The 16,688-nt window shown below is 37.3% G+C and overlaps 1 protein-coding gene across 3 annotated transcripts in view; it reads right to left on the bottom strand.

Annotated features, from left to right (window-relative positions):
• The window catches only part of LOC128701130 (cysteine desulfurase-like), a 127,690-nt gene that overhangs the window by 100,617 nt on the left and 10,385 nt on the right, over positions 1–16,688 (bottom strand). For all 3 annotated transcript variants that reach the window (XM_070086916.1, XM_070086918.1, XM_070086917.1), the window contains exons 2-4: positions 11,487–11,698; positions 8,244–8,381; positions 7,466–7,650 (exon numbers count right to left, since the gene is read on the bottom strand). In XM_070086916.1, the coding sequence (XP_069943017.1) occupies positions 7,466–7,650; positions 8,244–8,381; positions 11,487–11,698 (535 nt within the window). The remainder of the gene's footprint in view (positions 1–7,465; positions 7,651–8,243; positions 8,382–11,486; positions 11,699–16,688) is intronic.

The following is a 16,688-nucleotide window of genomic DNA, read 5'->3' as shown; positions in this document are numbered from 1 at the left end:
CAAAAATAAACTAAATTCCTCAATATTCACACCTTCATTTTTGATGAAGACTAACTGATAAATTAGACACATGTGCAACTCTTGGATATCTTTATTGAGAAAACGTTTCACCACACAGTGGCTTCATCAGTCCATACAAGAGAGAAATGTATGGACTGATAAAGCCACTGTGTGGCGAAACGTTTCCTCAATAAAGGTACCCAAGAGTTGCACATGTGTCTAATTTATCAACGTGTCAGTTCTCTGAACCATTCATCTACAATGAAGACTAACTGCATTGTTCCTACAGAATTTATCCACTTTTAAAAGATGCCTGATGGCTTAGCTAAACTGAGACCATGAAAGGTGAAACATAAAAAGGGCTAAGCAATTGTACTACTCTAATAGATTCACTGAAACAAGAGGAGATACAAAAAAGACCTGGAAGATACTCTCTCAGATTCTGGGCACCCACAAACTAAAAAAAAAAACTAGGGATAGAGTTCTAACCAAACCAAATAAAACACAATCACGGCCTATTGATACAGTTAACAAGAATGACTCTTTCTCAACCATAGGATCAAATCTCGCCAATAAATTCCCAGGTACCTGTGCCCAAGAGAGTGATTACTTCGATGGGAATTTCCCAACTTCCCTCTATCTTGCACCAACCGAGCCCACAGAAGTCACCACGATTATTAAGTTGCTTAAAAATAAATCAGGAAATCTGGCTCAAGCCCCGCCATTATTGTATAAACGAGTGACTCATGTTATTTCACCTGCTATTTCACTGCTCTTTAACAAATCACTAGAAACCAGCACTTTCCCAATACTACTCAAGATAGAAAGGGTTACACCAGTACACAAGGTGGTGGCCTCACAGATGTAAACAACTACAGGCCAATATTGAACTTACCACTGTTATCCAAAATCTTCAAGAAACTCGTGCACAAGAGATTATACTCCTTTATAACAATGCAAAGCATCCTCAACCCCTGCCAATTTGGCTTCAGGAAAAACAAAAGCACAAACAATGCAATTATAAAAATGCCAGACCTGCTTTACACAGCACTCAAAAAAATGAACATCCATTAGGATTCTTTATTGACCTAAGGAAAGCTTTTGATACAGTAGACCACAGCATCCTTCTCCACAAACTTGATCATTATGGTATAAGAAGTCATGCATTTACATATTTCAAATCCTACCTTACTGACATCAATACATCTCTATGAAGGACACAACCTCATCAACAAGACCACTGGATACTGGAGTACCACAAGGAAGTGTCCTTGGCCCCCTGCTCTTATACATCAATGATCTTCCTAACGTATCACAACAACTTCAGCCTATTCTCTTTGCCGACAACATGACTTGTGTCATCTCCCACCCTAATCTTGCCTCACTTAACACTATTGTTAACAAAGAATTAGTAAAAATATCGACCTGGATGACTGCCAATAAACTTACACTTAATATTGACAAAACCTTCTACATTGTTTGGGAGCAGAACAGGTGATGCCCAGCTGAATATTATGATTGACAACGCTCTTATTGCTAAACATAATGAGGGCAAATTCCTGGGTCTGCACCTTGACAGCAACCTGAAATTCAACATCCACATCCAGCACATAAGAAAAAAATATCCAATATGGTTGGGATCCTCTCAAAGATACATTACTATGTACCACAATCAGCCCTACTCACACTATACTATTCACTCATCTAACCCTACCTCACCTATGCTATATGTGCCTGGGGATCAAGAGCAGCAACCCACCTAAAGCCAATAATACCCCAACAAAAAGCTGTAGTAAGAATTATCATGCAATCCAATGCTAGACAACACCCTTCTCCCCCACCCCCACTCTTCAAAGACCTAAACTTACTCACTGTACAAAACATTCACACCTACTACTATGCAACCTACATTTACAGAACCATAAATTCTAATATTAACCCTGAACTAAAACGTTTTCTTGATAGTTGCAAAAGGACCCACAGACATAATACAAGACACAAAAATCTCTATGACATTCCTCATGTCCGGCTGAATCTCTACAAGAACTTAATGTACATAAAAGGGCCTAAAATCTGGAACTCCCTGCTCAAAAACTCTAGAACTGCAAACTCAACCACCATTTTCAGAACTACTATTAAAAAACACCTTATCTCCCTAACACACCCCACCATCAGCTATGTGAAAACCACCTATTCTCTTTTTTGTATCGTGACCACATCCAAAACAAAACAGACTTACTCTCATTATCTGTATTTACCCCTTTTTTACACTAACACTCACCCAAATGACCATAAACATAAAATTCCTAATAGTTACTGCCTAATAAATCTTAAGTTAGTCCCAAGTTTGCCTGAAATACTCTCCCAATATAGGTATTGTGCCTGTTTTTGTTATTTAGAAACAGTGTATCATGCTGAGATAAAACGATTCCCATTAGTAAATTTTTTTTTTTTTTTTTTCCAACAAGTCGGTCGTCTCCCACCGAGGCAGGGTGACCCAAAAAAGAAAGAAAATCCCCAAAAAGAAAATACTTTCATCATCATTCAACACTTTCACCACACACACACATTATCACTGCTTTTGCAGAGGTGCTCAGAATACAACAGTTTAGAATCATATACGTATAAAGATACACAACATATCCCTCCAAACTGCCAATATCCCAAACCCCTCCTTTAAAGTGCAGGCATTGTACTTCCCATTTCCAGGACTCAAGTCCGACTATATGAAAATAACCGGTTTCCCTGAATCGCTTCACTAAATATTACCCTGCTCACACTCCAACAGATCGTCAGGTCCCAAGTATCATTCGTCTCCATTCGCTCCTATCTAACACGCTCATGCACGCTTGCTGGAAGTCCAAGCCCCTCGCCCACAAAACCTCCTTTACCCCCTCTTTCCAACCCTTTCGAGGACGACCCCTACCCCTCTTTCCTTCCCCTATAGATTTATATGCTTTCCATGTCATTCTACTTTGATCCATTCTCTCTAAATGACCAAACCACCTCAACAACCCCTCTTCTGCCCTCTGACTAATGCTTTTATTAACTCCACACCTTCTCCTAATTTCCACACTCCGAATTTTCTGCATAATATTTACACCACACATTGCCCTTAGACAGGACATCTCCACTGCCTCCAACCGTCTCCTCGCTGCTGCATTTACCACCCAAGCTTCACATCCATATAAGAGTGTTGGTACTACTATACTTTCATACATTCCCTTCTTTGCCTCCATAGATAATGTTTTTTGACTCCACATATACCTCAATGCACCACTCACCTTTTTTCCCTCATCAATTCTATGGTTAACCTCATCCTTCATAAATCCATCCGCCGACACGTCAACTCCCAAGTATCTGAAAACATTCACTTCTTTCATACTCCTCCTCCCCAATTTGATATCCAATTTTTCTTTATCTAAATCATTTGATACCCTCATCACCTTACTCTTTTCTATGTTCACTTTCAACTTTCTACCTTTACACACATTCCCAAACTCATCCACTAACCTTTGCAATTTTTCTTTAGAATCTCCCATAAGCACAGTATCATCAGCAAAAAGTAACTGTGTCAATTCCCATTTTGAATTTGATTCCCCATAATTTAACCCCACCCCTCTCCCGAACACCCTAGCATTTACTTCTTTTACAACCCCATCTATAAATATATTAAACAACCATGGTGACATTACACATCCCTGTCTAAGACCTACTTTTACCGGGAAGTATTCTCCCTCTCTTCTACACACCCTAACCTGAGCCTCACTATCCTCATAAAAGCTCTTTACAGCATTTAGTAATTTACCACCTATTCCATATACTTGCAACATCTGCCACATTGCTCCTCTATCCACTCTATCATATACCTTTTCTAAATCCATAAATGCAATAAAAACTTCCCTACCTTTATCTAAATACTGTTCACATATATGCTTCAATGTAAACACTTGATCTACACATCCACTACCCACTCTGAAGCCTGCTTGCTCGTCCGCAATTATACATTCTGTCTTACCTCTAATTCTTTCAATTATAACCCTACCGTATACTTTTCCTGGTATACTCAGTAAACTTATTCCTCTATAATTTCTACAATCTCTTTTGTCCCCTTTCCCTTTATATAAAGGGACTATACATGCTCTCCGCCAATCCCTAGGTACCTTCCCCTCTTTCATACATTTATTAAACAAAAATACCAACCACTCCAACACTATATCCCCCCCTGCTTTTAACATTTCTGTCATGATCCCATCAGTTCCAGCTGCTTTACCCCCTTTCATTCTACGTAATGCCTCACGTACCTCCACCACACTTACATTCTGCTCTTCTTCACTCCTAAAAGATGGTATACCTCCCTGGCCAGTGCATGAAATTACCGCCTCCCTTTCTTCCTCAACATTTAAAAGTTCCTCAAAATATTCTCGCCATCTACCTAATACCTCCCTCTCCCCATCTACTAACTCCCCTACTCTGTTTTTAACTGACAAAACCATACTTTCCCTAGGCTTTCTTAACTTGTTTAACTCACTCCAAAATTTTTTCTTATTTTCATTAAAATTTCTTGACAGTGCCTCTCCCACTCTTTCATCTGCTCTCCTTTTGCACTCTCTCACCACTCTCTTCACCTTTCTTTTACTCTCCATATACTCTGCTCTTCTTATAACACTTCTGCTTTGTAAAAACCTCTCGTAAGCTACCTTTTTCTCTTTTATCACACCCTTTACTTCATCATTCCACCAATCACTCCTCTTTCCTCCTGCCCCCACCCTCCTATAACCACAAACTTCTGCCCCACATTCTAATACTGCATTTTTAAAACTATTCCAACCCTCTTCAACCCCCCCACTACTCATCTTTGTACTAGCCCACCTTTCTGCCAATAGTCGCTTATATCTCGCCCGAACTTCCTCCTCCCTTAGTTTATACACTTTCACCTCCCTCTTACTTGTTGTTGCCACCTTCCTCTTTTCCCATCTACCTCTTACTCTAACTGTAGCTACAACTAAATAATGATCCGATATATCAGTTGCCCCTCTATAAACATGTACATCCTGGAGCCTACCCATCAACCTTTTATCCACCAATACATAATCTAACAAACTACTTTCATTACGTGCTACATCATACCTTGTATATTTATTTATCCTCTTTTTCATAAAATATGTATTACTTATTACCAAATCTCTTTCTACACATAGCTCAATTAAAGGCTCCCCATTTACATTTACCCCTGGCACCCCAAATTTACCTACTACTCCCTCCATAACATTTTTACCCACTTTAGCATTGAAATCCCCAACCACCATTACTCTCACACTTGATTCAAAACTCCCCACACATTCACTCAACATTTCCCAGAATCTCTCTCTCTCCTCTACACTTCTCTCTTCTCCAGGTGCATACACGCTTACTATAACCCACTTTTCACATCCAATCTTTATTTTACTCCACATAATCCTTGAATTTATACATTTGTAGTCCCTCTTTTCCTGCCATAGCTTATCCTTCAACATTATTGCTACTCCTTCTTTAGCTCTAACTCTATTTGAAACCCCTGACCTAATCCCATTTATTCCTCTCCATTGAAACTCTCCCACCCCCTTCAGCTTTGTTTCACTTAAAGCCAGGACATCCAGTAAATATAACAATATTATAATTAGTTAATTTACTAATGGGAATCGTTTTATCTCAGCATGATACACTGTTTCTAAATAACAAAAAAATTCACAATACCTATATTGGGAGAGTATTTCAGGCAAACTTGGGACTAACTTAAGATTTATTAGGCAGTAACTATATTAGGAATGTTTTGTACTACCTCACTATTATCAATCTAATTAATGTTAATCACTTCAATTACCTAACTTTTATATCAGTATGCAATAATGTATATTAAAATGTACTGCTCCATAACCTGTGTCAATATAAAGTAAGAATTAGGATTAGTCTGCCTGAAATGCCTAGGCATGCTAGTGACCTTCTTTGTAATTGTTTTATAATATGTAAACCACACATTGTAAGCTTTGCAAGGAAACAAACATTTTCATTTTCATAACCATATAACAGCATACAAAATGCCTCCATTCTCAAGGTGGGGTGGGGATATTTGCTGTTGTATCTGCATGCCTCTGGCAAGACAGTGATAGTGCAAATGATTGTGAAAGTGTTTCTTTTTTGGGTTACCCTACCTCAGTGGGAAACAGCCAGTGTATTTAACCCCTTGAGGGTCCATCCCATAGTTCTACGGATTAGAAGCCAGGATCCAAGCCGTAGAACTATGTCATGAGCTCAGATCACCCAGATAAGTTGTAAGCAGTAAATTTGAGCCTAGGTATTAGAGAATGCATCTATGTGGTAAGTGTGCATCATATAAAACAAATCCTGCGGCTTGCAGTGCATAATGAGAAAAAAATTGCAATCGTGTTTTTGGATTAAAACAGCAACTTTACGGTGTATTTTCACATGGTTTTTATGGTTGTATTCATGGTTTCTTGGTTTCAATTGATAGAATGGAAGATATATTACAGAACTAGAGATGATTTTGATTGGTTTTAGTAATTAAAATAGTTTGAAATTGAGCTCAAAGTAGCGGGAATGTTCATTTTTTGCCGATGTTCAAGAGTAAACAAATCACATTACGCATCCAATACACATCAGCTCGGGGTCTAATGTGCGTTCACGGATGCACTGATATTATTTATACAATTATTACAATATTGCATAAAAGTAACACTTCTACTTTTTGGTGTGAATAAAAAATTCTTTGTGAAAAAATCAAAATGGAATTCATGTGTAAAGCCTGGAAATGTAACTAATAAACAGAGGAAATGCTATTTTAGTGCCAGGAATGCCTGCATTGCTTATTCTGGACCCTATTTTGAAACTGGAATATTTTGAATTTTGTGTGAAATTAGCCAAATCACCAATTTCTGATCATTTTATTGAGTAGTTGAAATAGTTGACTGGGCAATTTCTTGTGCTCAATAGATAAAATGGCATACATACTAGCAAAATAGCTAAGAATTTGGTCTAATGGAACAATGTAATTGATCAAAAATAGGACTCAAAGTGGGCAAAATTGCTGATGCACAAATATCGCTTACACAGCAAAATTCGTGTGAGCATAATTTCGTTAATTTTTTATAAAATTTCATACATTTTGTTTAATTACTTTCAGAAAGAGATTCTCTACCATTTCATAAGAAAAAATAATAATTTTTTTTTTTAAATTTTTGAACCCTGTGGGGAATTTTCAGAATGGGGGTCTGGACCCCTCAAAGGGTTAAAAAAGATGGACACTTAAAATTTCTGAATGAACTAGATGGCAGACAGACCAATAAATTGATGTAAATAAAATAAATTCTAACTCAAAAAACAAACTGATTGCAAACTTTCTGATATCTAAATAAATTATGTTGATTTATCTATTGTAAATCTTTTTGGATTTTTACTAAGCACTCACTTGATAGGCTGAATAACTCCAATTTCATTGTTGACCATCATAACTGACACAAGTGCAGTATCAGGACATATAGCTGCTTCCAGATCAGATAATGAGATAATACCAGACTTTTGCACAGGTAAATACGTAACCTCCCAACCCTCATTTTCTAAAGCCCGACACGAATCAAGGACACACTTATGCTCCTGCAATTGGAAGTGTTTAATAAGATAAAATATGTAGTAGGGTGGCAATACTAAAATAAGATACATACTATATTAGAAAATATTTAGTGACAAGACAATTTTTTAATACTGTAAAATGTCTCATAAATCTTGGAATTATAGTCTAGACATCAACATATCAAGAGAGGATAAAATTTTAGAAATAACATGGTTTGTCAGAGAACCCCCCTTAAAAATGTGACAATCTAACTACTGTACTGTACTGAAAAGTACTTAAAAACTTCTAAAACAGATAGGTATGTCAAACAAAATGAACAAAGGTTAACAGTCCACTGAAGATGATTTCGAAACTTCTGACAACCAGAATATTCTAGGAATAACAAGGAATAAGAAAACCAGATGAAAATCAAAGAGCTAACAAAACCCAAAGATGCCACAATATTAAGGTAATGCTGCTAGGCAATACAAAAACATTTTTATATATATCTTACAAGAGTATAAACAGAAACAGGCAACACAACATGAGATATAAAATTAAATCTGAGTCTAAGAGTTAAATAGAATTCCATATTCACTTAGGATAAATAAACCATGAAACATTTTTCTATACATACTGTTTGAGTTGTAATTATATGCCGTTTCTTTGATTTGTAAAATCGAGCAACTCCTTTCACACTGATGTTGTTACTTTCCGTTGCACCTGAGGTGAAGATAATCTCCTTTTTGTCTGCACCAATGAGTTCTGCAACTTGCTATTTTCAAAAAAAAAAAAAAAAAAAAAAAAATGTACACTGTAATTATTGTTGTATTATTCATGTAGCCTCTATAATATAATGAAAATAAAGTTAAAAGTTTTCCAAAGTTTTACAATTTTTGTCAAACATTTTTGTTCATAATTTCTCTTGTTTCTTCTATTGTATTGTACAGTATCTATCCTTCCAGTAATAAATCTACAGAACACTTTCTCTGACACAGAAACCAGTTTATCTGGAATTATTAACTATTATTAATCATGTGAAACACTAAGCTCGTGTGAGTCATTCATCGCAAATACTGATGAAGGTTTGATCCCGAAATGCTCAGGCATGCTAGTGGCTTTCTTTGTGCTTAACAATTTTTATAACATATAAACCTCACACTGCATACCATGCAAAGAAATAAAGTCTGCATCTGTATTTGTATTTGTATCCTCTGTCTCCTAAGTGCAAGACAGGCACACTACCTGATTGTACTTGCCTATCTGTTTGAATCTGGAAGCCTCAATTACCTTTAATTATCAGATATCTCTTTTTTTCTGAATTTCACAGTATGTACATGTATATTATTTACAAAATGGAATTCAAACTATGTACAGTATTCTTATACTAAATTTAAAGCCATTTTGCCCAAAAACTTAATCATTTTAGGTTTTTAAATCAGCATTCAGAGAAAAAGTACAAGTAGCCACCAAACACACTGCCAAAGTCAGAAACTTAAGTTGAACCAGAAGAATAAGTAACCTGACAATGGTCCAGGATGGACCGAAATGTTGTTATAGGTTGCCTTTCCTAAGTGCAGAACATTTGTGAATTAAGTTGAGCTAATTCCTCCTATATCTTCCATCCCAAAGGAAGAAACATTTAGCAGCAAAGCCCTGCTTTTTTTCATATGCAAGCGGTGTCCAAAGTAATTTACAAATCTCTCTTTGTTTGTGTACTGCTGTTTTCTTATCTGTAGGTGATGCAATAAATTTAACATTTTGACAAATTAGGATGGAAGCCTCAAATATCCAGATAATCCTACTGATAAGGTGTATTCAGTATTCCTCTTGTGAAATGTCACATTACAAAACCAAACTACTGTACATCAATTATACTCTATATTAATTCCTATTTAACTCAAATATGTAACAAAAAAAATTATCTACAATAAGTAAACAAAATCAAATTTTTCTTTTAGTAATCACACAATATGGTAAACCCTCAATTTAATGGATTTCACAAAAGCAGAACACAATTCACTGGGTCAGCTGATTTGGATGCATTGGAAAAAGTCTGTTGGTTACAGAACTGTCCATTATTAAAATCATGTCAAAGCAATCTCATCTTTATCTAACAAATTCACCATTACTGGCCACCTGTTCATCTGTTAAATCAAAGATTTACTGTTTTATTCCTCCTATGTGAAAATCTATGCTCTAATTTTTCTAGGCAAAGTGCATAATGGTCTTTTATACAGCCTCTCCTCACTTAGTGACGTACAGGTCTCCCTCAACATTCGCGAGGGTTAGGGGATCAAGAACTTCACGAATGTTGAAAAATCATGAATGTTTGGTACCCCAATATATTGTAGGGAAATATAATACAATACTGCTTCCTTAACCTATTGAACCATGAACAATCATAAAATACATGAAAACATAAAATATTGTACTATATACATATATGTTATGGTTTAATAACATGTATGTTATTAAGTACCACTGCCTCCACCACTGCCTCAACCACTGCCTCAACCACTGCCTCAACCCTGCCTCAACCACTGCCTCGTATTTTTGTACAATTTCGTTCTTCAATTCTATTGTGTTTCTCAATTTCTTTACCAAAGGGCTGGCACTAGGAAGTTTCTTTGGGCCCATGGTTAATTATGTAGCAGTCACATTCAATCTTAAGCGCCAAACAATAAATTATTGTGAAATGTTTGGAAGAGCATGGAGGCTAATGCTCACTCCAGCATAAACAAAGCCACACTGACTCGCAATGCCTCAACCACTGCCTCCACCACTGCTTCACAGGTGACATTAAAACAATATCAGAGATAGATGACACAAACCCACTACCATTATAGTATGCTCCTCACCTAATCACTGCTTCAACCCTCGTATTTTTGTACAATTTCCTTCTTTAATTCTATCGTATTATTATTATTATTATCAGTAGCAGAAATGTTCGATTCCTTGCCGTGTTCAAGAGTAAACAAATGATGTCACCGTCCAATACCTGTCCGAATGGCCCTTCCAATATGCAGTCATGAATGAGTGGACATTGTTTATACTGTAGTTTAATAGCAAATAACGAACAAACAAAACACTCACCACACTGAGTGAGTGGCAGGCGCACTGGCTGCCAGTTGCGGGGGTCAGAGGGAGGGTAGTAGGGATGCGCTGGTGGCGGGAAACTTAAATATGATTTGGTGGCTGGGATTTTAGCGGCTGGGAATTTGCAAACGTGTGAAGCCCACGAAAGTTGAAAACGCGAATGTTGAGGGAGACTGTACTCATTTACTGATGCCTCAGACTTACAACGGGCTTTCTGACCAGTATGCATGCCTAAATAATGTATATTAGAGCTGATTTCCTCTATTCTGTTTGTTACAATATATGTACAGTACACTACTGTATAAACATTTAAAAATATAACAGAAATGTTATAAATGGTGCAAAGGTGACATTAAAACAATATCAAAGATAGCTGACATAAACCCACTACCATTATAGTATGCTCCTCACCTAGCGAAGATTTCATTTACCGACATGGTCTTAGGAACGGAACTCCATCGTTAAGTGAAGAGAGGCTGTCCTGTACTTACAGTATAAACTTTTTTTCATTGTTTTGCCTTGATTTTGATACAAGAAGCATTTTATTAAGTGTGGAATTAATTATTTTGGCCACTTCACTTAACGAACACTGAAGAATGTATATACAGAATCTTGGATAACTGTAACCCAGCAAAATTATTAAACACATCAGACTCCTATACACAAATAAAATCATCAAATATTCCTATACTCCATCATATGAAGAACTCATGTATTATTCAATTTTAAAGTGCTAGTTTGTAAAATACCATATAACTGTATAATGTTATTATCTTCTCACCTGTCTGGCTTTTTCCATAGCTTTTTCACTCTCCCATCCATAGGCATGTGTACGGGAGTGAGGATTGCCATATTGATAGGTAAGGTATGGGAGCATAGCATCAAGCACCCGAGGATCTAATGGAGTGGTAGCCTGGGCATCAAGATATAATGGCCAAGAACTTGGACCATTATTTACTGGACCTACTGCTGCACTTTGAGATGAGGAAGAGCCTGAAATTCATGTAAAAATTGCATAAATATCTAATAAAAAGTTTATATTTCTGTTTGTACTATTCAGCACAATTTAAAATCAACAGGACAACAATATACCATCTCAAATGAACATGATTTCTCTACCTTCCTTAAAAAAGCTGACATTTCTGTAACAGATTAGAAAAGTGTCCTTAACACATACAGCAGGGCCCCGCTTTACGGCGTTCCGCTAATACAGTCATTTCAAATTATGACCAAAACTCTCTATACGGCTCCCCCCACCTGACTTTCTAATATGGTTACCGTGCCCCACCCACTTTGTTCACATTCTCCATGAAATCGGTAAGCACTAAGTCTCTCCATTATATCTGGAAACTCCAAAATTTCAAGTGTTTTTTAACCCTTTCAGGGTTTCGGCCATACTAGTACGGCTTACGCACCAGGTTTTTTGACGTACAGTGGACCCCCGGTTCGCGATGCTATCGGTATCCGATAAATCCGGTATCCGATGCATTATATCGCAAAAAATTTGCCTCGGTTCCCGTTACAAAACCCGGATTAATTTGATTTCCATTATTTCTTATGGGGAAAATTAATTTGGCAAACAATAATTTCGATTTACGATGAGCTCTCAGGAATGGATTAATAACATAAGGCGGGGGGTCCACTGTATTATGTGTAGGTGGGGTGGCCTGGTATGGTAGCCCGGCTGACTACTATACATACCACACTTGATTTCTTACAATAAATACTACTTGTCTCACCCTATATTAACCCTTTCAGGGTCCAAGGCCAAAATCTGAAGTGGTGCCCCAGTGTCCAAGAATTTAAAAAAAAAAAAAATTGTTATTTTTTCTTATGAAATGGTAGAGAATCTTTTTGTGAAGGTAATAAAACAAAAAGTACGAAATTTGATGGAAAACTGACGAAATTATGCTCTCGTGAATTTTGATGTGTCAGCGATATTTACGAATCGGCGATTTTGCCGACTTTGACTCCCATTTTAGGCCAATTACATTATTCCAGTCGACCAAATTCTTAGCTATTTCACTAGTATTACTTCTATTCTATCGATTGAGCACAAGAAATCGCCAAGTCAACCATTTCAACTACAAAATAAAGTGACCGGAAACTGGTAATTTGGCCAATTTAACACAAAGTTTAAAATATTCCAATTTCAAAATAGGGTCCAGAATAAACAATGTAGGTATTCCTGGCACTAAACTAACATTTCCTCTGTTCATTAGTTATGTTTTGAGGCTTTACAAATAAATTCCATTTTGAATTTTTATTCACATAATGAATTTTTATTCACACCAAAAAATAGAAGATTTACTGTTATGCAATATTGTAATAATTGTATAAATATCATCACCACATTCGTGAATGTATATTAGACCCACCAGCTGGCGTGTATAAGACGTGTGAGGTCATTTGTTTACTCTTGAACATCGGCAAAAATTTAATATTTCCGCCACTTTGAGCTCAGTTTCAAGCCATTTCCAGTGCTAACACCAAACAAAATTATCTCTATTTCTGTGATATGTCTTCCATTCTATCAAATGAGACCAAGAAATCATAAATACAACTATAAAAAACATACGAAAAAACACTGCAAAGTCGTTGTTTTAATCGAAAATCAAGGTCTCAGTTTTTTTTCTCTCATTATACACAGTGTGCTGCAGGATTTGTTTTATGTGGTGCACACATACCACATAGATGTATTCTCTCATATCTAGGCCCAAATTTACCACTCACAGTTTATCAGAGCTGAGCTGAGCTCATGACGTAGATCTATGGTTTGGACCCTGAACGTAAAGCCGTAGATCTACGGGACGGACCCTGAAAGGGTTAAGACTACAAATATTTTAAGGTAAGTAATTAGTGCACTATGTGTGTACAGTGGACCCCCACATACCGTTGGCATCACATAACGATTAATCCGCATACCGCTTGCTTTAATCGCAAAAATTTTGCCTCGCATACCGCTTAAAAACCCGCTCGCCGCTGTTCGTCCGAGACGCGTCCAATGTGCGCCCTCAGCCAGCCTCACATGTGCCGCCCGTGCCATTGTTTACCAGCCAGCCTCCGCGGTAACATCCAAGCATACAATCGGAATATTTCGTATTATTACAGTGTTTTCGGTGCTTTATCTGGAAAATAAGTGACCATGGGCCCCAAGAAAGCTTCTAGTGCCAACCCTACAGCAATAAGGGTGAGAATTCCAATAGAAATGAAGAAAGAGATCATTGATAAGTATGAAAGTGGAGTGCGTATCGCCGACCTGGCCAGGTTGTACAAGAAACCCCAATCAACCATCGCTACTATTGTGGGCAACAAAAAGGCAATCAAGGAAGCTGTTCTTGCCAAAGGTTTAACTGTGTTTTCGAAACAAAGATCGCAAGTGATGGAAGATGTTGAGAGACTCTTATTGGTGTGGATAAATGAAAAACAGCTAGCAGGAGATAGCGTCTCTCAAGCGATCATAAGCGAAAAGGCTAGGAAGTTGCATGAGGATTTAATTAAAAAAATGCCTGCAACTAGTGCTGATGTGAGTGAATTTAAGGCCAGCAAAGGTTGGTTTGAGTGATTTAAGAAGCGTAGTGGCATACATAGTGTGATAAGGCATGGTGAGGCTGCCAGTTCGGACCACAAAGCAGCTGAAAAATATGTGCAGGAATTCAAGGAGTACATAGAAACTGAAGGACTGAAACCTGAACAAGTGTTTAATTGTGATGAAACAGGCCTGTTTTGGAAGAAAATGCCAAGCAGGACCTACATTACTCAGGAGGAAAAGGCACTCCCAGGACATAAGCCTATGAAAGACAGGCTTACTTTGTTGATGTGTTCCAATGCTACTGGTGATTGCAAAGTGAAGCCTTTATTAATGTATCACTCTGAAACTCCCAGACCGTTCAGGCAAAAGAATGTCCTCAAGGAGAATTTGTGTGTGCTGTGGAGGGCAAACAGTAAGGCATGGGTCACCAGGAACTTTTTCTATGACTGGTTACACCATGCATTTGCCCCCAATGTGAAAGATTACCTAACTGAAAAGAAATTAGAACTTAAGTGCCTCCTGGTGTTAGACAATGCCCCTGGTCATCCTACAGACGTGGCAAAGCGACTTTATGGGGACATGAAATTCATTAAGGTGAAGTTTTTGCCTCCTAATACCACTCCTCTCCTGCAGCCCATGGACCAGCAGGTTATTGCAAACTTCAAAAAACTGTACACAAAAGCTCTGTTTGAAAGGTGCTTTGTAGTGACCTCAGAAACTCAAATGACTCTAAGAGACTTTTGGAGAGAGCAATTTAATATCCTCAATTGTGTAAACCTTATAGGTAAGGCTTGGGAGGGAGTGACTAAGAAGACCTTGAACTCTGCTTGGAAGAAACTGTGGCCAGAATGTGTAGACAAAAGGGATTTTGAAGGGTTTGAGGCTAACCCTGAGAGGATTATGCCAGTTGAGGAATCCATTGTGGCATTGGGAAAGTCCTTGGGGTTGGAGGTTAGTGGAGAGGATGTGGAAGAGTTGGTGGAGGAGGACAATGAAGAACTAACCACTGATGAGCTGATAGATCAACTTCAACAGCAAGAGGCCAGACCTGAGGAAACTGGTTCAGAGGAGGGGAGAGAGAAATTGAAGAAGTTGCCTACTACAAAGATTAAGGAAATCTGTGCAATGTGGCTGAAAGTGCAAACCTTTATGGATGAGAATCACCCTCACACAGCTATTGCAAGCCGTGCTGGTGATTATTACACTGACAATGTTGTGAAACACTTTAGGGAAGTCATAAAGGAACGAGAGGTACAGGCCACTATGGACAGATATGTTGTGCGAAAGAAGTCCAGTGACTCTGAAGCTGGTCCTAGTGGCATTAAAAGAAGAAGGGAAGTAACCCCAGAAAAGGACTCGACACCTCAAGTCTTAATGGAAGGGGATTCCCCTTCTAAACACTAACACTCTCTCTCCCCTCCTCCCATCCCATCAATCATCACCAGATCTTCAATAAAAGTAAGTGTCATGTAATTGTGCATGCCTTTTTCAGTTTGTGTGTATTAAAATTAACATTTCATGTGGTAAAATTTTTTTTTTCATACTTTTGGGTGTCTTGCACGGATTAATTTGATTTCCATTATTTCTTATGGGGAAAATTCATTCGCATACCAATTATTTCGCATACCAATGAGCCCTCTTGCACGGATTAAAATCGGTATGCGGGGGTCCACTGTATTTTACTTTTTTATTGTTTTTTGATGCCTAGTTCTACTGCTAACTTAATATATGTTAGTGTAAACTTGTTATCTAGTATTTGTATGCATTTATAAGGGAAAAAAAAAAGGGTGTTCCACTTTATGGTGATTTCCGCTTTATGGCGGTAGCCTGGAACCTAACCTGTCGTATAAGTGGGGCCCTACTGTATATACGTGTGGTGCATATAGTGTACATTCGTATTACATTACTGTGCATTTTTATTTTTGTTTTTGTTTTTTTACTAGCTAATACCAGCTACCTCAAATACTTTTTACTTCTTTTTAATTACTATTAACTGCTCAAATTTTGTGTTGCAAGTCAAATCTTACTCCAAGTTAATGTTATTCATGGTTGCTACCTGTCCATTTAATTTTGTTTACCACTACTTATTTTAGTGTGGTGCAATTAGTGTATACTCCAATTACATTATTGTGCAATTCCCAGAACTATCATTTACTAGCTAGTACTAACTACCTCATTTTTTTTTTTTTTACTTTTTATAATGCAATTACTTGCTCAACTTCTTATATATTACAAGTCAGATCTTACTCCTAAATCAATATTATATCATAGTGACTATCTGTCCATTTAACTTTGATTACCATTACTTAGTCTAGTCCCTTATATATATTCTCCTTTATTTTAGCTTTAAATAACTACCTTAGTTCATATATTCACAATTGTTAAAATAAGCAAGGTGCTATTCTCAGTGCTAAAGTGTAATATGTTCATTATTTTAGTATTATATTCCCT

The sequence above is a fragment of the Cherax quadricarinatus genome, chromosome 20 (assembly GCF_038502225.1).
Source record: "Cherax quadricarinatus isolate ZL_2023a chromosome 20, ASM3850222v1, whole genome shotgun sequence".
Classification (NCBI taxonomy): domain Eukaryota; kingdom Metazoa; phylum Arthropoda; class Malacostraca; order Decapoda; family Parastacidae; genus Cherax; species Cherax quadricarinatus.
Note: the sequence above shows the minus strand (reverse complement) of the source record. Positions and strands in the feature narration are given on the sequence as shown.